Raw genomic sequence first — 25160 nt, forward strand, 5'->3', positions numbered from 1 at the left:
ATCCCTTATTATTTGCAACAGCTTTTTTAATTTGATTAATTTGAGTTTTTGCTAAAAGTAAAGGAAGTTTCCACGTAATTTTTCATGTTTTAATCTAAAAGTATGTGGAATTTTATTATTATAGTTGTGCTAAATTTTTCTTTTGTCCATCTGTAAAGGGTTTAATTTTTTTATTCAATATAATTTGATGTCATTATATATAAATTATATTTATTTTATTTAAACAATAACAAGTTCATTTCCAATAGTATTTATTTCAACTGTTTCTTCATACAATACAATTGCGTAAAAACGAATTTTTAGCTGCTGGTGGAATATTTAATTTAGCTGTTAATGTAATATGCTTAGGATCTTCTGTAGTTTCTTCCCTTTTTATATTCCAAGTTAAAATGAACAAATCCCAAAAAAAATTATAAAAATTTGATCTATTTAAAAGACTTCCGTAGTCTTATTATTTTGTTTATAATAATAATTAATTACATCATCATATATTCTTGAATACTTGTATATTTTTGTTTCTGGATAAAAAAAACACCATTACCAACTTCAAGACGACAAGAGCTCAAAGTGCAATTTCATTTGTTGCATTAACTTTAATGTATCTAATAATGTGGATTATGTTCTTGTGAATTACTTTTGTCAGGTCGTTGTAAATAAACAAATACATGTTGTGGTTTTCTTACACCAGCCGTTATTCTAAAAGTTGTATTAATCTGTTGTGTATCAGTTGATTGTGTCACCATTTCCCTAAGGTATGACCATCTTGCTTTTTTAAATCTTTCAGTAGTAATTAGATCAAAAACCCAAAATCATTTGAAAATTAAACGTGGAAACCCCTAGAATTAATTTTGTTACAATTACTCTTTCCAGCATCGTAGCATTAGCTCTAAAAATTAATTCATCATCATCTGTCAGCTGCAGTGTTATTTGAATTTGACTTGGAGGTAAAATATTAGTTTCTAAACCCTGAAAAAATGAATAATTATTTAATGGAATTTTAGCATTTACTTCTTTACCACCTTGGATCAATAAATTCCTAGAAGCAAAACCACTATTATATCCAGCTTGGTCATCCCTACTTTCAGCATTATCATTTATATCTAAATAAATATATTCGTTTGTTCCAGTTGATTTTGCATAACCTTCAGATAGTTCAACCAAACTCTTTACATTTACTACCTTATATAAATTATTACATAAACAACTTTTCCATTTTGTTTAACCACTAATTGATCAATTAATGAAGCTGCATTATAAATTAGAGCAATTTGATTATCATCTCCACCAGCAACATAATTATTACCATTAACAAGCTTATTTACTTTAAAACTTACTTCAAAATAACCATTAAACCAATCAAAATATGAGCTTCTATCATTAATTGTAAAGTGATATCCGTTTTTTTGTTGCTTAACATTATTTCCCAAGACAGATATTAAGGCTGTATCTAACTGAATAGGAGTTAATTCTTATCTTTCACAATATTGTTTTGTTCTAAACATGTATATATTATACATTATTTTATTTTTTATTCTATTTTTTATTAAAGTTAAAACTTTAGTTTTTATTAAAGTTAAAACTTTAGTTTTTATTAAAGTTAAAACTTTAGTTTTTATTAAAGTTAAAACTTTAGTTTTTATTAAAGTTAAAACTTTAGTTTTTATTTTAGTTTTTATTTTATTTTTTATTTTATTTTTTATAAATTAATCTGTTAATACGTTTTTGTTGGGCTGAAGTTCCAGATCCTGACAATATTCTATTTATTCTCATATGAATATCCTCCTCCTTACTATTTTTACTATTATTTTTACAGTTATTCTTTTCTTGTAATTCCTTAGCAATTAAATTACCAACTGCTGGAGCAGGTTTCTTTTTAAATTTTTCAACAATTTTAGCTGCAGCTAAATTTCCAACTTCTGTTCCAACCTTTTTTGTTCCACTTTCAAGTGCTGCTTTTCCTGCTGTTTCCAAAGCTTTTTTTCCAGCTGTGCTAATTGAAGATGCAACTCCGCTTGAAAACAATTTCGTTAAAGTGTCAAAGATACCTGTTCCAAGGACCGCGTCCTCGGAGACCACAGGTATTCCATGTATGATTTCTTTTCCTGTGTGAGCATCAACATAAATAAATATTCCTTTATTTTTGTCATAAACTTTTTTGTACATTATATAAAACTAAAATGTAATAAAAGTTTTAATTAAAGTTTTAATTAAAGTGTTAAAACTTTAGTTTTAATTAATTTCTTTTAGAATTAGTGTAAAACTTGTTTCAACCTCATTAAAATTAATTATTCTACCAAATACATATGTAATATATATTCTAATTGAATTTATAATATATTTATTAATTTCAGAATATCCAACTCTTTGTTGTTCTTTTGTAAAAGGATAAGCTCTTGTTAAATCTGCAGTACTTAAAGCATAGATAATATCACTGAAATTACCATCAACAAGTGAATTATCAATAAGATCACAATGAATGTAAATTGTATCCACAGAGTTAGTTATATTTGGTGTTTTAGTTCCCCATTCAGTTTTGTTTACAAATTTTTTCTCAAATCCAAGCAATGTATGAAAATTTGATATTCTTAAATCCAACTTAAAATTATCTGTAATTGAAATCAAAATCTTAAACTACTTAAATCAAATTCCAAACTTATTGGAGGGAATTTCTGATTTATCAAATTCATAATCACCATTACTTTTTAATGTTTCCTTAATATAATTATTAATATCTGTGTAACTGTAAGAACCATTTGTAAATATGATATCTTTCCCAAACCTTACCATTATGATATCGAATTCTTTTATTGTCATATTCATCACTAATATTATGCCAAGAGTAGGTCATAGTGTTAATACTATCCAGACCAACAACATAGGTTTTATTTTTATCTAAAATTAAAGAACGACTAAATCTGATTGTAAAATCACTCGGTTTATTTTTATTATCTTTAATGTTTCAGAACTTAATACTATTTTTTGTTCCATTTATATATTCAAGAAAATATTTTTTATATAACTTTTCATGTTGTTCTGGTAACATTTTTTTCATTTTTAATAGTTCATCAATTATTCTATTACCTTCATTTTTTAGTTCTTCATTATTATTTCCAGCATCAATTGAACCACAAATTAACTCCAAGTCATTAACCAGTTCTTTTGGATTTTCATGGACAAATGTCATAACTTGTCCCCTAATTACTTTTTTAAATTTCATAGATCTTTTATTGATAGGTAATCCTGACTTTTCTGTTAATTCTTTGAATTTTTTTCTTGAATGAATTGAATGCTTTTTTTATTGTTATATTTTTATTAATCAAATCAATTAAATCATCATCTACTTTAGTGTTAATTACTTCCTTTCCAGTTATTCTATCCTTAGCAATAATTTATTTTGACCATAAAGTTTATTTAAGTTAATAATTAAATTACCATATTGTCCATTTGGTGAAACTTTATATAGGTTATGATGTTTTATTCCTTTTCCATATGTAGAAGCCATACCAAGAATATTATTTAACCGGTCTTTGTACTTTATGAGTTCATCTCGATCATGTTTTAATTCTTTTACTTTTTCTTGTTTATTTGGATCTTTTGAATTTGATTTGCCAGTTATTGAACCATTTAATTTTCTAATATCTTCAGTAACCTTATCTATTGTAGCTTTAAGATTGTCTTTATGTATTTTATCTGGATCAAGTATATCTGTATTTAAAAAGTCAAACATTTCAGACGGTTTGAAATATTTATATTCTTCTATAACATTTTTATCCAGAAAAGCATCTAAATCTACTGTAGGTATTTCCTTTTCTTTCGGTCTTGTCTCAACAATTTCAGGAAATTCTTCTGATTCTTCAGTAATTCCCATCTTTTCTCTTCCATAATCTTCTAATCTCTTAAGTTCATCATGAGGAACCCATCCAACAGATTCATCTCCCCAATCTATCGATGGAGCCGGTTTTAAAGCTTGTTGTTTTTTAGATTCTTCTTGCATTCCTTTAGTTAATTCAGCAATACCTTGTGTCAGATCTTCTGATATACTTTTTGGAAGTAACGCTAATTGCTCCTTTATTCCAGGTAATGCTTTTAACTGACTTGATAATTGTTCTTTTTGACTTTCTATTTTTTCAGTAATTGGTTTATAAATTTCAGTGTACATATCCCGATTTGTAGCTTTCTTAATTTTTTCTCTCATTATTTCTTCTCTAAGAGCTCTCATCTTTTGCCCGACTAAGTTTTTTCTTATTCTTATTTCATTAAGTTTTGATTGCATTTATATAATAATGTAAGATAATGTAAAATAATGTAAAATAATGTAAGATATTGTAAAATAATGTAAAATAATGTAATATTATATAAATGGAAATTTCAAATTATGATACAAAAAGTGATAAATCCAATAACTTTACACAATTTTATCCTTTAATGCCAGATTCATGTTTTAGAATGTTAATATGTGGATCTTCTGGATCTGGAAAAACAAATACATTAATGCATATACTTCGAAAACCTCTTATATATTATGATAAATTATACTTGTATGCTAAAAACTTAGAACAATCTAAATATCAAGATTTAATTAACAACTTAAGTCAAATTGCAAAAAAATTTAAAGTAGATCCAGATGAAATACTTGAATATTCAGCTGATCCCAACCAAATTGAACCTTGTGAGAATCTTGAATCAGAAAAACAAAAAGTAGTAATATTTGATGATTTTGTATGTGAAGATAAAAAAGTTCAAAATGAAATTACAAAATACTTTATTCAAGGACGTCACAAAAACTGTTGTGTTATTTATTTAAGTCAGTCTTACTATAAAACACCAAAAGATATTCGAATTAACTGTTCACATTATATTTTATTTGAAAGTCCAGGTAAACAAGAAAATGATAGGATTTGTAATGAACAAAATATAGATCGTGATTCATTTGCTAATGCAACAAATCAAAAATATGATTTCTTATATATTGACAAACCAGGGAAGTTTTTAAGAAAAATCTTTACTGGTAATATATAATGGGAGTTTTTAATAATGTAAAACAAATAAGTGAACCTGACAGTATAAGTAAAGTTAAATTTGATATTGATTTAAGTGATTATGCTACTAAAAAACAATACAAAAAGCTTAGAAAGGACATGGAATCATATCTTCACAGAAATAAGGAACTTGATAACACAATGAACAGAGCATTAGATATGGGAGGTAATAAAATAATCAACCTAGGAAATCCAGATAAATCCACCGATGTAGTTTCAAGACGATTTATGTTTAAAAAAGTTCAAAGTGTAATAGATGACTATAATCTTGAAGACATCAAATCTATAAAACAGACATTAGAAGAAGAAGTAAAGAATATTGAAGAATTAACAAAAGATTTTAAAAAGAATTCATTATTAATTAATCAATTACAAGGTAAAATTGAAGAAGAAATGAAAGCTATGGTTGATTCTATTAAAGAACTTGAAGAGAAATCTGATTTAACAGATGATAACATAAAGAAGTATTTCGAGTTAATTTAAACATTTTATTCACCCAAATTCAAGAATTAAAAGATAGTATGATTAAACATGAAGAACTAAAAGACAAGATTATTGAAGCTGAGAAAAAGTTACAAAATATGTATCAGTTAGAAATCAGAACAGAAATAAATAAACTAAATACTGAAACTGAAAATAAGCATAAAGATTTATTAGAATTATTTTCAAATAAACTTGCAGAATATAAATCTGAACTGGAAAAGGCAGCTTCACAAAGAGGTGATGATCATGACACAGCATTAGAGGATTTTAAAAAAGAGCTAAATTCTAAAATAGATGACTTTAAAAAACAAATTCGAAATTGGATTAGTATTGTTGACAACCGTCATAATTTAAAATATGCAGACTTAAGTAATATTACAAAAAAATCACAAGATGATATTAATGAATTTAATGCTAAAGTTGAAGAACATAAAATGAACTGGACTTTGTAGCTGAAAAATCAGTTAAACAAGGAGAGTTAATTACTGCTAATGCTAAAGCAATTAACACAATTAATGATCAGCTAGAAAATTTGAGAAAACAACTTGTAAACATGATTAATAATGTCGATGCACGTCACAATATAAAGTACGAAGAGTTAAGTAAACTTAAAGGTTTTTTTACAAAAAGATATTAATGAATTTAATGATAAATTTAATGATAAATTTAATGATAAAATTAAAAAATTAATAAATGATTTGGACTCTGTAATTGAAATATCAGTTAAAACAAGGGAATCAATCACTGCTAATACCAAGTAATTTTCTGCTAATACTAAAGCAATAACCGCTAATGTCGAAGAAATTACCACTAATACTCAAGAAATTACAAAAGTAAAAATGTTTTCTTAAAACAAGAAACACAATTAGCTAGAACAAAGGCGTTGTTGACAATTTATCTGCTTCTGAAGTTGCTACAACAAAACGACTTGGTGATTTAGCTGAAATAATTCTTAAACTTAAAAAGAAAGACAAAAAATAAAAAGAAGAATTGGAAAAAGAATTGGAAAAAGAAATAGAAAAAGTGAGACATGAAGTGTTTCTCTTTGAATATTATAATAAAAGTTTTTATGATTATGTAAAAATGAAAAGTATTTTAACCGTGGTGGTGCCTGGATATATTCAACATATGAAAATATGACCGGTCTGAACTATTTTAAATACATTTTCAATTTAGACCTGGGGAAATTTTTGTAGATTATAAAGATTTTATAAAAACAAACCCAAGAATATAAATTAATTGCACAAGATGTGCTTTTGAAGGGTGTGTTTATAGTCGAAAAAACTGGAATTTATATAATAGATATTAATATTTTATTAACGGGGGCCAGGCCCATAGGTGAACCGGATAAACCGATTAAAAGCCCAATATCACATTTTATATTTAGGTGGTTGAGTATTATTCCAACTTTTCTTTTATTGAATATATCTGATAATGTAAATATCACAGCCGAGGACTTTGACACTGATCAGTTAATATCTATGTATAAGAAAAAAATTAAAATTTATCTAAAACAAGGGACAATGTTTGATATTCATCCTTATGACGATTCAAAATCTACAGAAGTAACATTTTCGCTTTTGGCGGATAGTTACATCAAATTCTACATATCGGATGAACCTGTATCTTATGATGGAAACAAACTTTTGAATTAAAAGCTTAATTAAAGTTTTAATTACTATGTGTACCCTAATAATATACTTACTAATTGAAAATAAGATCAAATACATTACATTTTATTAATAAATATAATCTGCCAAAGTTTTGCCAAAGTTTTGCCAAGTGGCAGGAATGTGGCAGTGTCTGCCAACTTGGCAGAAAAAATGGCAGGCTTTTGATTGGTTGAATTTGTGGTTTCCCGCATTATCATTTTTAAAAAATGCACTTGATTTACCTTTGACACTTATATTAAATCAGCTGTAAAACGTAAATCGATCACAAGGAAGTTTAAATGAATTGTACTACAAATGTAAACATATCGGTTAACTTTATGAATGAAAGTAAATACCAATAGAACGACACCAGTGTCGCTTTACAAACGATATTGATTGATAAACTTGTTAAAGAAAATGACACCGGTGACGTTAGATTTTGAGGGTACAAGTGTACCGAGTGCAACCGAAGACTGTAGGTCTGACTGGGTCAAAGACCCCGAAGGTTTTAGCTTCGCGAGTTAGTATTATAAGTTTAGGGTTGGGTTAAGTGCTGGGTTTAAAACCTGCGGGTTTTAAATTGTCCGGTATTGGTCAGTTTTTTAGAAGTGGTCAAAAGGTTAAGTGGGGTCAGATGTTTCAAAACCATCATAATATTCACTACTTCTACCGGTATTAAAGTTTGGCTGATATAAAAGAAAAATAACGGATAAAGGTTCTGAAATATGAAATTCTTCATGTTCATAATTTACTCTTAATATATCAAACTTCTTTTAGCTTATACATGGGTTTTAAATATATAATAACAACTTTTAAATGAATCACAGGGCAATAGTTTTGACAAATAACTTGACCTATTAAGTGTATAGATTTTTACTAAATTCTAAAAAATACATTACGTTATAAAGCCCATGAGACGTACATATGCAAAACTTATAGCGGAAAATAAACAACAATACGCCTATAAACGTGTATGAATACATTTATTTGTAAATAAGTAACTATAATAGTTTTTGCAAATTACATGGTGATATCAAACAAAATCACACCAATGTAAAGCCCACGGTACTTCAAAAGCATTATTTCAAATTCTGAGGTTTCTATACATGCCTACGAACCGGTTGATGGTACCTGCCACTTGGTTTGCATGTGTGCTTCTAAATGACACACAAAAAATCTATCCGTCTTTTAGCAAAACCAGGCGACTTTAAATCAGCGCACACGCATGCACGCATGCAAATCTGTCACTAGATTCTGCAACATGTCCGCTAGACTAGCACCTAGACTATGATATATCTTTTTTAAAATTTTGATTAAATGTAGTGAACTGAGCCAGTCTATATCCTATGTCCAATTTTATAATTTCAACATCATTTCTCTGTGAAAATCTCTAAAATAGACTGGCTTTTGTCTGTATGAAATTAATTTCATCAAAAAAGGAAAAATGTAGAAATATATTGTTATCAGTCTAGTGACTAGTCTGCATGTCCGTGTGCCTTGACTTTTAAATTAGTGTTGTTATCTCGGTGATGTGACAAAAGATAAATTACAGTGTAGCATTGTAGATCACCAGATACGCGATTTAGTGTTTATGACAGAGTTCCGCTCAAGCCGGTGCTAAGAGGAGATGCACATTTCATTACCTTTCATAAGCACTCAATCAAACCGAGTCTGCTATCATTTTTCTTGGTTGCATTCTTTGCTTCCAAAGGATCTTTTTACAGATTATATTATTTATAAGCAACTCGCGTACTTTTCTTTATTTGAAAATATACGTCCTCAGACACCAGTGATTTTGAATAACTTGCAGATCACCACCTCGCTTTGCGCAAATTTTAGATGAAAAACTTCTATGAGAAAAATGGCCGTGACATTGGTGGTTTCGAACCCATAAGCTCCTGGTTGAGCGCCGGACACCTTAACCACTAGACCACAGCTCCTCTCGATTGCCTTTTTAAGGTTAGAACCGTAAAAAGTGTTAGTGTTGAAGAAACATTATAAAGGAGTGTTTTATGTGTAATAGAGTGAAAAAAATTGCAACAAGGCGGAGCTTAAGCATTATAAGTGGGGCTAATGTCTACATTTCTGTAAATATACGCCGATGCGTTGAATATAATTATGGAAACTACATCAAATAGATACTAAATTCTAGATATAGTGTTAATTTAAGTAGTTTAAAACATTATTTACATGAGTTAATAAAATAAAGCACTCTGGTATAAATTTTGGTACAAAAAACGGAGAATAACATTTTTTTTTAATGACACACTTTGCTTATTTTAAACAATCGTGTTCAAATGACAAGTTAAGATATGATCAATATAATCATTTTAACGGAGTGAAGTCACGGAAAATTTGGATATTATAAAATAAGTTATGGGGTTTGGGAGACTTTGTCCACCCTGTTCAGATTTAGCCTTGTCCTAGGGTAGTGCTTGTTCATATCACCCAGTTCTGCATTCAATGTACAATCTTATAGTTCAAAATCTAACCTTTTCTTTCGGAGCTATGCCGCGTTTAATCTTAACTACAAGATGTCACTTTACAGTAAGATTCAGATTAAAAAGAAATATTTAGAACAACGTTTTTATAACTTAATACACATCAGTTTCAAATTCAAAAGCAGGATACACGAGTTTCTTATGTCTATAAATCACTGATGTGCAGTCATCATTTAATCCATCAGTACATTTAAAATGTTCGTGTCACATTTGGCATTATACAAAGTCATACATTGACATTATATTCATACCACGTAATTAAACTCTCGTTTGGATATCACGAGATAAAGGTAGACTGTGTGCATCTCTTCTTGTTATCTTTAAATTAAATTAAAGACCTTGAATAAGTTATTGATATCAGTATTGATTCATCTTGGTATTATCAGGAAGGTCTAATACGTATCAATTGTTCCAAGTATTATTATGTAAATGAAGAATGATACGAACAAATTAACAGTAGTTTTTCATTTACCATGATTCATTTCTTCAAAGTAAACTATATAAAAACGATTTAATTGAATACAAAAATTCTTCTAAGTGTGACAGATCATGAAACTAACATTCTCGCATACCAGAGGTCTACCATGGTTCCTCGGGATTTTGGCGAACCTCTGATGGAAGGGAATGGAAAGTTAGGGAAAAAGAGCGAGAAGGACGCTTATTCTTATGCTTACTATGTTCTAGCTAATTCCAAACCCGTTATGAAATCATTTCCCAAACTAACAATATGAGACCGATAATGACCCAATCCGCAAAATCACCTTCCAACTTATCTGCTTCTTATCAGCGATTATGCAATAGTAATTAACGGAAGTGCAATTAGCACAGCAGGGATTCCCGCTGGACCATGAAAAGTGTGTGCAATAGAATTGAAAGAAATTAATTTTCCTTCAGTGAATGTAGAAGAAATAAATGATGATAAAAACATGATAATATAAAATAATGATTTATGAAAATAATACGAATAAACTAAAGGTAAGGTGAAAACTCGATAATTCGGTATTATTTACATACAATATCTGAAATTATCCTAATAATGAAAACGGTATTACCAGTTAAAGTTATCATTTATATACATTTTCTTGCAAAAAAGGTCAATGATAAATGTCTTATTTTATGTTTTTCGGTGGTTTATCGAAATATAACGGTGAATTATATCCTGATAAACTCACTGGCCACTCAGTGAAAATCAAATCTGATACCCGGATTAACGTCAAAAAGTTTACCGAGCGTACTGAAAGCCGGAAACAATATGACGTCGTTAAAATGACGTCATCTTTGCGATGCTTCCTGATAAGTTTCCCGCAAATTTCGACATTTTATTGAAATAAACACAACAAAAGTAGAGTTTTAGACATAAAATAAACAGAAAAATTGTTGGTATCGATGTAATATCACGGTAATTTCACTCGTGAACACCAAAAGTTGTTATTTTCTCTCGTGGCTGCGCCACTCGTGAAAATATCACTTTTGGTGCCCACTCGGTGAAATTATAACGTGATAATACACCGAAACCAACAATTATCCTCTATATAAACATGCAGTCTTTGTTAGAAGAATTTAACATAATAAGAAAGAATCAACAATATATAGTGTTTCATCTATTTATGGATTTTTTGTTTCATAAAGTAATGTTCCATTTTATAATACTAAAATGCACACGGATTGTTCTGTCTAAAACGTAGATATTACAATATTCAGAAAGCAGTAAAATAATTAGGTTTGTAAATGTCACGTTTCTTTTCAAGATTCAATTTCAGTTTGCGCACATCTCAAGCAAATGATCAACGATGAGATTATGATTTAGATTCACTCCCAATAAAATTGACAAGACTGAATTTATTTTCAATGATTATAACAAAGACACCAGAAAACACTCAAGACATTCTCATCATGCTTTTCTTACTAAATGGATGGCCACATTTGTAATTATCTTTTAAAAAGTAAATTAAAAAGGTAAGGCATCGAAACACAATTAATCCTTTTTTTTACTTGATAATATCATAATATTCATGTTTAAATCAATGAAATGAAATAAAACTTTTGCAACAAATACAGCGCATATTTTATATATTCGAGATCCGTCAATAAATCATATTTCACTTTTATTTTGTAAACAGTTATTATAATACATAGCTTGCATAAAACTGACCAGTCGTCAAACGCCCGATCGATCCGCCTCTTAGTTTAGACATATTATAATATGAAAGGGCTACCTTCTACTTGCTGCGGCGGCTTCAAACAACGTTAATGCATGTAAGCTAGTCTAATTTCTACACTTCTGTTTTATAAGTTTTGAAGTCCAATATGAACATTTGAAAATGCTCTGACGTGCTTCTTTTCTCCGGAGATTGCCGATATTAAACGATTGAACTGTTTCCAATTAAAATACCGCTGCTAATTAAAAATGACCAACCTTATTATATGCAATTTCCATAAAGATGATTGATCAAAGATAATATTTTACTATTTCATTGAAATTTGAAAAAAAATGACTTTTTAAGATGCAGAAAATTACGTTTTCTTTTATACCGTATCTTACTGTACATGCTTTAAGACCCATTTTTTTACATACAATTGTCTAGAATGTAACACGGTAAACACAGTATTCGAATGGCATGCAAATATTGGTTTAAGTTAAGTTTAACCTTTTCACAATTAGCATGTATGTTTCAACCTTTGATTTGCTTATGCTTTGAAACCAGTTGATACATTAAATTTGCTTAAATAGGCCCGACAGACATCCAATTATGCTTAAAGTTACAAAAACCCGGCGATGCCAGGTTTTAGAAACGTGCGAACATTGCCGAAATTGAGATATAGTAATATAGTACGTAATACAGTCAATCTAACACGAGCAGAATGCCTGTTTTTGTCAAAACTTGCACAAAAAAATGACAGAAATCCGAAAACAGGCACTTCAAATAAATTTGCCCCTTCAATAGTTTTTGTACTGTCAACTGCGACCAAAAACGAATGTGCCGATCCCACCTTACACATGTGGCTATCGAAAGAGTATATCAGCAATTCGATCAAATGGCAAATAAGCATGTACTTCCCGTTTCTTTGTTTACATCGCCATTTCTGCCAGGATGACATTGAATTCTCGCTAAAAAACCCGAGAGACATTATATACGTCCGACCCCCTGTTAGCAATATTTACATTCGCCCTATTCTTTTTCCATTGAAAAATTTAGTATCTACAATTATCTTCATTGATTACTTGTATGCCAAAATGACGACTAGGTGACACGATCGAACCAAAATGTACTGAAGGAGGGCTTGTAATACACCCCTACTAAACCAAAAATATGTATTTAACATTCTCAGTATGGTATTGAGAACCAATCACACACAAACTATACATACTGTTGTAATCTAAAACCCTAAAGATAAGAAAAAAAGTATACACGTGAATCATATATAGTATCTCGGCGCCTTCTCGGCATTGGCACTGCACTTTACTTTATTTGTATGGAATCACGGAGGTGACGTCAACGTTAACAAAAGGCTTACAATCAGCGTACCCCACCCCAGCAAAAAAAAAAAATGGGTATATACTTTCTCCACGAGAAAGTCAAAATAAAGGGAGGTTATAAATCAATGATGTATATTAATTATTTATTTTATATAAATGAATTTATTTGGAAACGTCTTAAACATTGTTAGATATAATAATTATAATAGGAAAAGCAAGAGTTACAGGAAATAATAAGATAAAAGAAACATGTATGTAACATCGTATGAGAGTTTTAAACTGCTACTGAAAAAATACTAAAGTAGACAAGTCTTGCCATATTACTGAATGGGTAGCAATTTTAATTAGCGTAAAATTGTTCAACGCTTAACGAAATAGCATCAAATACTTTTACGCTAATAAGAGTTGATTGGTGTAAAAACATCGAAAGAATTCACCCTAAGAATGTGACACACGACATTCAAAGAGATACAAGACAATATACAACGACGCTTGACTTTATTTCGCGCAAATGTCATGGAATTGTGACTGTCGACTTGAAGTTTAACCATGACACACGACATTCAACGCGACACACGACAACGAGCAAAGACTCACGACAGTCTATCGCGCAAATATCGTGGAATTGTCGCATGTCGAGGTACATGTAATTTTGGTCAAATGCTGTAAATATATATATTTGTTTTTCAGAATCAGTCATTTTCAATGAAATATTACTACAAAGGTATATTAATATATCGTAATAAAAGCTACATGTATTTGTAGAACTATTCAATGAGATGTACACATTGTAGCAAGATAGTAGAAACTGATGAATTCGTTAGTTCTTCAAATTCTTCTATGTATAAACTTTGATTTAATATACACTGCACATCTTCAAATGTCATTTATGTCATAACTTGTAAAAGTGTAACACGCAATATGTGTGTCAAACACGACAACATGTTTCTAAACGTATGAACGGTCATAAATTTGACAATAACAATTTCAGCGATCTTGCATATGCTAGTAGTGCGGCTACACATTTCAACAGTACTGATCACAATTTAGATGATTTCATAATATTGTTGATGATGATATGGATAGATTATTACGTGGAACGCCCTGGTTTCACCGGTTAAATATCGTGCACCCATCTGGCATGAACACCAGCGTATTGTTTACTGTGTGAATACAGTTACCGAGTAACATTTAATGGGGTTTTGGTTTAAACAATATTTTATTCATATATATTTACAAAATGAAACGTTACATAGTTACAGCATGAAGGATTGAGTAGAAAGCCAAGCTTATTTGAAACTCTCTCCTTGCGTATTTTGGTATTTTGTTTCGGTAACATATTAACTTCACAATAAACAGTATTATATGTAGACCGGTTAAACATAAAATGAAGGAAAATATCTATACGTGTATTCGTTTAGTATTTAAAGCAAATGTAAAGACAAAAATATATCTATGAGATCGTACAGGAAAGAAAGGACAGAAAAAGCAAGAAGCAAGAAAAGATAGGTTGTAGTGGTCACTTTAGAGCACTTGGTTATGTTTGACGGACTTATATCATACTCATAAAGGGTCTGAATTAAGAAATTAGCTAATTTGGAGTCGTGTTATGTTTTAAATCTGTTTGTTTTCTGTATGTATTTTTGTACGTATAGAAAGATAGAATTATTTTGTGTGTTTGTGATTGATGAATTACCATATAGCAAAGTATGTAGTGTTATGTTGGAAATTAGTTGGACGCTGTTGAATAATTGCATGCGCTCTCTTGTGTAAATAGGACAGTTGAAGAATTAGTGGTATGTATTTTCAACCTCGCCACATGTACATAGTGGGCTATTAACGATGTTCTTGGAAAAGAGGTCTTCATTTAGAGAACTACAATGTGTTCTGAGTCTGCAATGGAGAATTTGGTATTTGCGGTCTCCAACATAGTAGTGGTCGGGGGCTTTATGTCCTCCAGAAAAGAGTCTCCTTTTAAAGATGGCTAGTGTGGGAGAGTTTCGCAGTTCTAGTGGTAATTGATTCCATTCGGTTAAGGTTGATGGTAGGAAAGAGTTAGCATATAGTTGTGTATGACACTGAAAGTTTCTGATATTGTTCGCATTTCTTAGATTGTATACAGATGTTTGGCCAACGGCATCTGGAACCAAGGAGGAGAGATAATGGGGAGTCAGAAGATTAGTCATTTTATAGAATAGGATCAGTTTATGTTTGTTTCTCCTGATTTCAAGGGGCTCAAATCCAGTATCATTGTACAGGTTCTCAAAAGAAACTAATTTGGTTGCTCCAGTAATGATTCTGCAGGCTTCCAGTTGAATTTTCTCAAGTTCAAATTCTTCCTGGTGGGTAATATTACTCCATACCACTTCAGAATACTCAAGAAGAGGTCGTTTAAAAGACAGATAGATAGTTTCGAGGGATTTTCGATCAAGAATAAACTTTAAGGTTCTCATGATCCCGATACGTTTCCACGCCTTTTCCTCGATACTATCTATGTGTTCGTGCCATGTTCCGTCTTTAGAGAGAACAACTCCAAGATGTTTGTGGGATTCAACATCATTGATCTGGACATCATGCATGGTTAGAGGAGGATGTAAGGGTTTATTAACTTTACGAGAGATAAGAAGAGACTCTGTTTTTCTTGGATTAAAGTCTACTAGCCAGTCATTCGACCATTTAGTTATTTTTAAAAGATCAGAGTTTAAAGATTCAGCAGCAGATACTGGATTATCTTCAATGATATATAGACTTGTATCGTCAGCAAAGAGTTTGATGGTAGAGTGTATATCATGAACAATATCATTGATGAAAACAATGAAGAGAAGAGGTCCCAGAATAGAGCCCTGTGGTACACCAGCAGAGATAAAAACTGTATCAGAAGAGCCACCAGGAAGAACTACTTTTGTGATAAGTAGTCACGAAACCAGTTTAAAAGACGTCCAGAGATACCTGTGGATTCGAGTTTGAAAAGAAGCCCTTTGTGCAAGACGCGATCAAAGGCTTTAGAGATGTCACAGAAGACAGCACGGACTTCTTTTCATTCATCTAGTGCTTGACAGAATGTATTGTATATCGAGACAAGTTGGTTTGTTGTTGAGTCGTTGGGGACAAATCCAGATTGGAGAGAAGAAATAAAGTTATTTTCTAAGAAGAAATTGAAAACATGTTTGTGGATGATTTTTTCTAATACTTTCCTATGTAGAGATATTGGTCTATAATTTGATACTAATTGCGGGTCATTCTTTTTAAAGATAGCACAAACGTGTGCAAGTTTCCATTGTGATGGTGACATATTAAAGAGTTTACAAAATGGATTTGCTAATTGCTGTGATAATTCCTTTAGGATTCTGTTATTTACATTGTCTGGTCCTGCTGCTTTTCCTGTTGAAAGTGACTTGAGTGTTACAGTTACTTCATCTTCTGTGATATTGATAGAGTTTAGTGTTGTGTGATTCGGATTTAATTGTATGTGTGGCAGTGTTTTGTTATTGTCGTTAAGTAATGTTTGCGATTGGAAAAAGTTATTAAGTAGGTTTGCCTTGTCAGTGTCTGATGTATTAAGATTACCATTATAATTTAAGGTTTGAACTGCTGGGTTAGTTAAAGGTGATATGAATTTCTTTAATATTTTCCAATAATCTGTTGGTTTGAGATCTTCATTTTTTAATTTATCTGACAGTTTTTGAGAACGATGTGTTTTAGCATTTCTGAGGAGCCGGGTTGTTTTATTTCTTATTTGTCTGTATTTGGTCCAGTGATGTTCGCTCTGTGTACGTTTTGCCTTATCGTATGCTCTTTTTCTTTTTCTGATGAGTTTTCTTATTTCATTGTGCATCCATGGAGGGTCGGCTGGTCTAATTGTAGTTATTTTATTAGGAATATGTTTTTTTTTTGATATGGAAATGATATGTTGAGTGATATTATTTGCATATGTATCAATATCATCACCTGCTAGGGAGTCCCAGTTGGTAGATGCTGCCTCTTGTCTTAAGTTATCGTAGTCACCTTGGTCAAATTTCCATACCATTCTTTTGTAAGTCTTTAGTCGGGGCTTAGAGAAGTTGAGACAACAATATATCGGACAGTGAAATCTGATATTTTGATCAAGGAATGGGTCTCCAACACCTGACGTGTACTCATCACATGAGGATGAAACAAGAAAAAGGTCTATTAATTGGGTTTTATATACTAGCACTTTCATAATATCCCTATAGCTTAAATATTATAACTGTATAGTATTATTTTTAATGTATTTTCTAACTTTAAAATAATTTTAATATTCTAAGTAAAAGTTAAGAATGTATCTGCTCTAATTTTCATAATTTTGATATTTTATTGCCGTTTTATTACCGCCCCCTTATTCCTGCTTCAAGGTCCCCTTTTCCGCCGTTTGACTACATTTTGTTTTTAAATCGTATATTTTTTAAAGTTTTTAATTTTTTGATTGTGTCTGTAATTATATATGTGTGATTAGCTTTTAAGTTAATGTTATTTTACTTTTTATATAATTATAAGTAGATCTATTGTTAATTCTCGCTTATGCTTCACATGTATACTTCAAAATTTGTCATGTAGATATGTTGGGCTTTATTTTTTCTCTACTTTATATTGAAGAAATATGTTTCCGGTAAATACCCGCCGTATCGTTATGATCCGTATCTATATGTACATTAATAAAAATATATTCCATATATGAGCCGTGCCATGAGAAAACCAACATAGTGGGTTTGCGACCAGCATGGATCTAGACCAGCCTGCGCATCCGCGCAGTCTGGTCAGAATCCATGCTGTTCGCTTTCAGCGCAGGCTGGTCTGGATCAATGCTGGTCGCAAACCCACTATGTTGGTTTTCCCATGGCACGGCTCATTTGCGCTTTTTGTCACGTTGACGTTCGCGTCCAAACGGACGTGACGTCGTTTGTATTGTACGTTGTTATTTCTGACGAAGACATAAAGGTCGAAACTAGTAAAGAATGTGTTGTCTTGGTAATTTTAAATCCTTTTGATCTAGAACCATTCAAGAGTTATTTCATTAAGGTATAGCTTAAGGCTCAAACCCGACCCTTAGGGTCGCCCGGGCTCGAACATGGGTGCCATGATGTAAAAAAAAGCAAAAAAAAAATCCACGAAAATACACCTTGTTTTTCAAAAAATATTTTACATCAACATAGGCTCTAAAGTAACACACTTTGGTGAATACCAATCATTTGTATGGAAAAAAAGTTTTAGGTAAGTTTTGTCCGTCTGTGTGATCTGTAGACTCGCTATAGGGACCGTATATTGCTAATCTTGGTCGCATTTTTTTTTTCGAAAAATTCACGGATTTCATATTACTATAAAAAGCGTTAAAAGTAAGATATCAAACTGAAATTTCTTTTAATAAGTAGTTTGAAATATTGTCTAATCCAATATGAATAACTATTTTCTTCACCAACGAACATGCCGTCGGGAACATTTGCTGAGCTTTGCCGTTTTTGACTTAAAATATTATCTGTAAAATAAGGAAAAATATTTACTTTGGGTAAATAACTGCAAATAAAAGCTTGTTTTGATAGAAAATGACAAAATCTGAAATATTTTGACAAAAAGACAACATCAATTCGTCCGCCTGTATGTAATCTAGGATAAAAGCTATATTTCTGTACTTTTCCGTACGGAAAAAGTCCCTGTTTTCTATTAACGTCAAATAATTGTAGAATGTTCAAAACACAAGATATTTTAATGAAATAACTTTTTATAAATTAAATCTAAATATTGTCTAAAGGATATATAATTTGTGTATTTTTACCACCGACGCATTCGTCAGAGGACCGTCTCAAACTATATCATTTTTCGTGAAAAAATGCATACTTCATATATCAAATAGAGGAGGAGTAGGAAGAGTCATATTTTCATAACCTGGTGTCCAATTTTGATAAATAATACCTTGTTGTAAATGGCAAGCCAATATCTAAGAGAAAACATGCCACGTCAGATTCGAAACCGATCGGCTAGGGGTCAAGGTCATAGGTCACAATCCGGTAATACTCTCAATATATGACCGGTTCAGAGCAGTCAACACAGTCCTGAAAACCCAAGCACTGCCTACACTGAGTCCAATGATACCATAAGAGCAATTCTCACGGCTCACCGGGTCGGATCAGCTTAGTCTTGGCCAGCACTCTACTGCATATAACAGGTTAGGCCATTTTCTGATGCATGTCATTACCTCTGATGGCACTATATGGACTTGTAAGTAGCTTAAATGTAAAGCTAAGACATCTTAAAACATACTCATATATGGTATAGCTAGGTACCTGGGGTGTAGGGACTCCAACAATGGTCAAAATCTTACATAGTGTCATTATCAGCCGACATTCAGTATAAATTACAATACCGTACCTCCATGTATTACCTCCCCTGGCACCTATGGCTCACCCAGCTTTATGAACATGGTCTTAATCTGTAGCCAGGACACGTACCTTGTCGACCATGTATAAAAGCGGTACAAGTTTAGGTCAAAAGGGACCCAACTGGGTCGAAAACCTTCCATACATGGTAAAAAAAGCTGTTCCGAACCCTGCCTTGTAGCTGTATAACCTAGGACCTGCCCGGACCTCAAGGGCTACTCCTTTTTTTATACTTTAACATGGTCTCAATCAATAGCAATGACACCATCCTACATGGAAATGTATGATATGGGTATTTTACTTTGGAATAGGGGCTCGAACCCTGTCGAAAACCTATTAGACATGGTCAAAATAGGGAATTAGAAAACCAAATGGTGACTTTATATGTCCCGCCCTGACCTCCACTGGCATCCAAGGTACTTGAACGTGATCTCATTTGACAGCTAGGACCAATATCTACACGACCATGCATAATACGGGTATATATGTATATATATGTGGGGAAGCTGGCAGTTACTTGCAGAGAACAGATTTGTAAAAAAATAATTTTGGTATTCCTAAAGTAGAGTGTTTATAATATATTTCGTAAAAAAATAAAGGGAGGTAATTACAGTATCTGTATAATTTTTATCTTAAGTTTGATTTTATAATTCTATAATAGTAAATTACTTTGAAATGATAACAGTTTATAAAATGTTACACAGACTTTAATATATTATTTTAATTTTTAACCTTTTATATTGTACAATGTAGCCTACATATATATTGGAAACACAGCGCATGCTGTTAATCGTTTGCAAAAATATACCAATGTTGCCACGGTGCAAAGACCTATGGGTCATGTGTCTAACGACTTTGTCATCACTGTTGTATAAAGATTTTTTTTGTTACAGTAACTAGTCAACGTTAATTTGACGTATTATAAATTTTAGTAAATTATCATTATTGAGTAAGCAATGAACATGGACGAAATGTGATGTGATCATCTTAAAACATTTATAACTTGATAAAGGCGAATAAAGCCGAAACTTTGTATAAAACAGAGTTGTTTATTATTAATTGAACTCTGGTGTAGTCTAGTACAAATGCATTTAGTGCCATTTACCAGGGTAGTGAAGGCAAATGTTAGCTTCCATCGATGCTTGACTATTTCGAAGAATCTAAGTAATTTAATTTGCTTCCAAGCTTACGCCTGAAATGTCGTGTAATTTAAATTGGTATTAAATTTTCCTGATACAGGATAGTTCCCGGTCTGTGTGTATACGTTCGTTATGCATTGACACTAACTACATCATGTTTAAAATCAAACTATCATGCAATGCATGTTAAATATGCGCAGTTTGGAGACCATGAATGTAGGTAAAGGTAAATAAAACAATATATACTTAATACCTATGCATGCCGGAGACTGAGGGTGATTTGAAAAATCTGGGGTAGGAGGGTAGAGTTTAAGGGTGCACTTATACTTCCTTTCTATGAAGCTAGCATTTATAGCAACGCGATAGTGTTCAACTTAATTGTCTGAAACCACCCCTTGGAGCTCTGTTGTTTATGGTCTCATTAGTCATGACAGTGACCCACTTATTAGGACTTTTTGGCTGATATTTTAAGGAAACTGCGTAAAGGTAAATTTTCTTCACCATAGGTTTCCAAAAATATCTTCAACTGTATGCCTGGCGATATACCGGGGGTCTAGTGCTATACTGCCCCCGAAAGGATGGATAAAACCTTATTAAACTTAAACATTGACTGACATTCCGCCTTAGGTGTGATAGGTCCCATCAGGCATGAATGTATCAGTATGTTGCAAATATTCACCTCGAGATATATGATATTTGACTATAGCACCAGGAGAGGTTTGTATTCATATTTGATATATATTAATTTATCATACCGAAAACGTATAAAGAATAAATATTTACAGGAAAATGAAAATAATTAGTTTAAAGATTTATTGAACAGACAATTAACACCATATCCAATAAAGACAGTAAAAGTCTTGTCTATAGAGCGCAATTTTGTGGCGAATTTTCGTTAGCAATATGACAGGTCACATAATCTTAAATTCTATACGTTTAAGCTTGTTGCGTCAGAGCAGAAACCAACATCAGTAACATTCGAAATAAAAAAAAAACGCTAACTTCTTACTTAATACTGAAACGAAACGTATGCGTGATCTCTCATTTTCTTAGTTTATTATCATTTTCTATCCGATCGTCATACATTCGATGACTGTTTGAAAAAAAAATGTTTTCAAATGATGTGTTTTTCATTTTTTTTTTCATTTTACAGGGTGAGCATACCATTAAAAAGAAAATAAGACGACAGGGTTCTAACATGCATGAATGCTAGAACAAAATTTAAATTTGTACTATATGTATATAAGCGCCTCGTCATAATTGATCGATGCAATCTTTTATCAATGCGAAAGTATCTAATCACCCAATTAGTATCACACGCGCAGAAATCTAAAATAGCACTGTTGCGCATGTGATATGAAATTATAGACCATAAGCCTATCACATGCGTTATTTTCTGTTTTGCGCATGCGATATGATCCTTAATTTTATAGCACATAAGCAATAGCGCTTTTTTATTTGTCTGCGCACGTGATATTATTTTTTATATCTACTATTAAGAGATTGATACTTTCGCATCCGATTCGATTAAAAGACTGAAACTGTCAATTTTGACGTGGCGCTTACTTACATTGTATATTATAGTATAAATTACTTCCTTTTGTGTTCATGCATGTGTGAACCCTGTAGATATTTCTTCTTTTAAAAGAATAATTTGCCGTCCATGCCAAAGTTTAGAAAACAACTACCAATTATTGAATAGAAACTTTAATCATTGAATAGAAAATGATCTAACTAAGAAAAAGAATACTCAAACTTATATGATTCGTCTAGAAATTAGGAGTTTCAAATGCTACTGCTGTTGGATTTGGCATTTAGCCTACACAATGTTGAAGTACGCGCATAAATATAGGGGTCAACGTTATGTAAAAGGTATTGGTTAAACCTGTCATACTGCTTTAAAAAACGTCTCGGTCGATATTCATATATCTCGCGGTAAACATTTTCCATATCACTCTCTCATGAATGGAATACCTATAAAATATAACTGTGATATGTGGTTATCATGGTTAATTCACGGAGCACTTTGAACGACAAAATAGTGATGGTACCTTTCAAAAGCATTCCCTTTCCGACTGAATGCATTTCATATTCATAAAAAGGTTTATGTTCGTATACCAAGCCAAGATACACAAACACATTGTTCAGACATGGTTGCGCGCTGATCAGCCAGACAAAAGACTTATACTATGCATTGTGGATATTTAAAAACGCACGTTCTATAAAAAGAATGTTTCATCAATATGATCCTATTTTGATGCTTTTGGTTGAAATTAAAGATAAGTACGCGTGTCTGTCAGTCTAATTCCTATTTAAGTACAAAACCTAAAGACAGCACGTTGCTAAGTGAATAAGGTATTGTTTTCATCTCAGTATTTTTCTCCCTGTTCATGACGTCATACTTCCGGTGCAGAAGTTAATGGACCAGGTTATACGAACTAATGAAGGTAACCAGTACTATCTCATAATACCTCGTGTGCCGCTGTAATCTTATGTATCTTGTCTAGTGTGTACCTTCAAGTAAAATTACATAATTGGATCTAAATGTATTTCGTTCTGTTATCGTAACTTTAGTATCATCCATTCGGCAGCAGTTTGCGTTGCTGAGTATCTAATTATTTAGTATTTATATTAGCTTTCTAATATGAATGCAGCCACACATGGACAACTTCATTTTACTTCGCTGGCAACCGGCTAGGTGTTAGTCTGATTTCTCGGCACTGTCCCGGTCTGTCCGGCATACAGTGATTTTCACCAGACTAAACTGCAAATAACATACCAGTATTTTCGCGATATAAATTCGGATAAACATTAAAAAAATTGTGTTTATTAACAATGAAGAGAGAAATATAATTCAAGAAATATTTGCTTTCTTATTTAAACAGGACACAATAGGAATCAATAAAGGTTAGAAGTTTTTTTAGCTCAAGGAACATTCGTTGTTTTAAAGACCGGCGAGAATTTTTTCTTGTCGTTCACGCGACCAGCAAAACCCGTTTGGAGGGAAACAAATTGAACCAAAGAGAACGGGCGTATTAATTTGTCTTTTTAATCAACAGATATAGGAGCTAAAAACAGCAGTCATCCTCGTCTAACTTTTGATCGAAATATCATGTACTAGTATGCATGCAATTATAATCAACACACGTACCGCTGTGAAATACAGTTAAAAATATGAAAATGTGTTCCTTAAATAGACCAGTAGATGAGGAATTAGTTCAATATTAGTTCAAGATGGCGGCATTTGGTACTGAAATAGGAACAAAATTTGTATATTCAACAGTAATAAATATAATTACACCAAATGACCGGAAAAGTAAGTCTTACTTAATGTCACTGTGGAGAATTACATGATCAAAATAATTTCTTAACCAAAGTTATATTTTGAAGAACACGAATAAATTTCCTGTCTTGATAAGATATGAAATTGAAACATAGCCTATCATATGACTAATGAAGATTGTTAAATTATCATGGAGTTGACAATAATGATAGATATCCTGTAATTAAAAACACTAAGGAAAATAAGAAGTATCAGTTTCTTGAAGTATTCCAGATAACCAGAAGGAGATTGTGATTGAAATCTATGTAGTTTAATGATACATGTATGTTGGTGTATGATAGGCTGTATCTTAGATTTACAGCAAAAGTTTCTTCAATATTATCCGACATTATTCAAAAATTTATTTTGGTTTAGAGATTATTTTGATTATGTGATTCCCCGCAGTGAATGTGCTACTCCGTTTCTTCTTGAAAAACAAAAACTGTGATAATTAACTTAGTATCCGCATATTTTCCAGATGTAATTAGGTGGTTATATTCCGCATGCCATTCTATTACAAATGCATAAAAGCCACAATTTCCAGAGTTTTATCAAAACTAATGAAAAATAAGGCGGCAAATAGTGACTGTTTGAAGTCGTTTAAATAAAAGTAATACTCAAACTCACCTACTTTGAAGATATAAGCTATTGATTTAACAGGGTTACTGCCAGGTACCGTCATGAAATTCTGCTGTAATCATTTTTATCATTTTAGCCTTATTTAACAAATTTAGTTTCAAATCAGAGACAGGTTTACGTAATTGTCCGTAATAGTGTAAAAACAAACATCTTTAGTTGTTGTTACTGTTGTTACACACCAAGTTCCGTTTCTGGATAGACCTGAAAATATTAGATTCTTATAACATACTACACAATTAACTGAATTGCATGATACATGAAGATTTGTTATCTTTTGATAGGCATCGTCGTCTAAACTAATTTGAATGATGATAATTTAAAGATTTATAAGATTAACATTCAGGATTGTATCAAAATATGATGATAAACAGAATACGAGGGTTGTCCCAGAAAATGGCGAACTTTTTTATTACAGTTAGTGCTAGTCGGCGCACACTTAATTTTACCCATACTTCCTTTTAAATTCATGTAACTTTCCCAACATGCATCTCATACAATTAAAATTTATATCGTAGTTA

General features: G+C 31.6%; 1 protein-coding gene across 1 annotated transcript in view; it reads right to left on the reverse strand.

Annotated features, from left to right (window-relative positions):
• Nucleotides 1-23910: 23910 nt before the first annotated feature.
• Nucleotides 23911-25160, reverse strand: part of LOC128551026 (prestalk protein-like) — a 118575-nt gene continuing 117325 nt past the window's right edge. The window contains exons 14-15 of the mRNA XM_053531294.1: nt 24791-24843; nt 23911-23931 (exon numbers count right to left, since the gene is read on the reverse strand). Of these exons, the coding sequence (XP_053387269.1) occupies nt 23911-23931; nt 24791-24843 (74 nt within the window). The remainder of the gene's footprint in view (nt 23932-24790; nt 24844-25160) is intronic.

The sequence above is a fragment of the Mercenaria mercenaria genome, chromosome 19 (assembly GCF_021730395.1).
Source record: "Mercenaria mercenaria strain notata chromosome 19, MADL_Memer_1, whole genome shotgun sequence".
Lineage (NCBI taxonomy): Eukaryota > Metazoa > Mollusca > Bivalvia > Venerida > Veneridae > Mercenaria > Mercenaria mercenaria.